This window comes from Hibiscus syriacus, unplaced genomic scaffold, assembly GCF_006381635.1.
Source record: "Hibiscus syriacus cultivar Baekdansim isolate YM2019G1 unplaced genomic scaffold, ASM638163v2 tig00000144_pilon, whole genome shotgun sequence".
NCBI classification, from domain to species: domain Eukaryota; kingdom Viridiplantae; phylum Streptophyta; class Magnoliopsida; order Malvales; family Malvaceae; genus Hibiscus; species Hibiscus syriacus.
Genome location: NW_024061768.1, coordinates 13,172 through 14,732, shown reverse-complemented (window position 1 = coordinate 14,732; position 1,561 = coordinate 13,172). Strand labels below are relative to the sequence as shown.

Here is a 1,561-nt window from a genome sequence, read left to right as displayed (position 1 = left end):
ATCTATATCCTCCACCAAAATCTAACCCGACCCAAAAAATCTATAATGATTTAATTAAAATAATAATAATTTTAAAAAAATTACATTATTATCCTCGAGTCCGTCATTATTTTTTCCCTCCACGTAAATTTTCTTTTATTTGACAAAATATTTGTCGGTAGTTTTCACGTAAATTTTCTTTTATTTGTTGATATCAATTACAGAAATAAAATCCCCAAAATTTAATCACCCGTATATTAAATCTAATCGGGAAAATCATCATGAACAACATATATAGCATGAGGAGCTCCCTATATAATTCACTTATTTTGCTGCTTCAAATCCTTGTAAAACCTGTTGATGAAATCCTCGGCGGCCTTGTCCACGTAGTCATTCTCTTCATCCACGTCCCTTAAAGGAAAAGGCGTGTCCGTTATTCTGAGTTGCCTCGCCAACGGAGTTTGTCCGAACCCTGGCAACATAGGAGAAGAGGCCACCACGTTGTTGTAGCTGTCGTTCTTGTTGAGAATCTCCAAGGCAGCCTTAACGGCGTTCATGGTGGCCATGTCGTCGTCGGGGGTAGGAGGCGCATGGGTGCAGGCGAAGAAATGATGATAGTAGTTGTTAATGCCGTTCTTCTTGGCGGCGATGTTGAAAGGGAAGGTGTAGTTCGGGGTGTTGCTGCAGCTGAACTCGTACTCACTGGCCGCCGTGGAAGATGTTGAGACCTGGCGGTTGTTGTTGTTGTGGTGGTGGAACATGAGGTTGTCGATGGCTTTGGCACCGGCGATCTTGCCGCGTTCAAGCAGCATGTTGAGATCAACCATGAGTTTTCTCTTGGATACAATTCCTTTTCTCATCATGAAGAGGACTGCTTTTACAATGTTCCACACTCTTTTGATCGTCGCTGGTGTATTTTGTTCCATTTTCTTTCGCCTTTGCCTTTACTGTTTCTCTCTTTGTGACTTGAAGCAAGAGGAAATTGGTTGTCGTTTGGGTTCGAGGGAAAGAGGAGAAGGAGTATATAGGAAATACACAAATTTGCTTAAACGTGGGTACAACCTAGGTTTTATTACGTCCGTCAAGTACATGATTTTTTTTAGATTTTACGAACCTTTTAACTATTTTATCCACAATTTGAATGAAGTGATTTTTTTATATATATATAATAATTTAAAATATAATTTAAAAAATTATTAGTGAAATGATAAAATTATGTATTTGAATATATTTATACATGTGTTCAAATCTTTGAATAATAAATTTTATTTTTTTATTTAATTATGACCCGTAAAGTATAAAATTATTGAAATGTTTTATAAAAAAATAATTTTAAATAAAATACTTTAATAATTTTCGAATAAATTATGACTAGATTAATTAACGATGTTAATTGTTATCAGAACATTTATTAGTAAATATAAATATATAATTACAATAATTATACTTAATAATCAATTAATATAATCATAAAATTATAAAAATTACTCATTAATAATTTTATCAACGCAAGAATTCTTTAAAAAAAATAATTATTATCAACTAGAACTTTTAAATACATTTTTCACGCAATAACCAAAGG

General features: G+C 33.2%; 1 protein-coding gene across 1 annotated transcript; it reads right to left on the bottom strand.

Annotated features, from left to right (window-relative positions):
• Positions 1-205: 205 nt before the first annotated feature.
• LOC120134630 lies at positions 206-1,004 on the bottom strand. Its single transcript, XM_039151104.1, has one exon. The coding sequence runs from the start codon at positions 903-905 to the stop codon at positions 300-302; it is 606 nt and encodes a 201-aa protein (XP_039007035.1). The 5' UTR covers positions 906-1,004; the 3' UTR covers positions 206-299.
• Between the last annotated feature and the right edge of the window lie 557 nt (positions 1,005-1,561).

Coding starts and splice junctions, on each gene's coding strand:
- LOC120134630 (XM_039151104.1), bottom strand. CDS start 905: ATGGAACAAAATACACCAGCGACGATCAAAAGAGTGTGGAACATTGTA.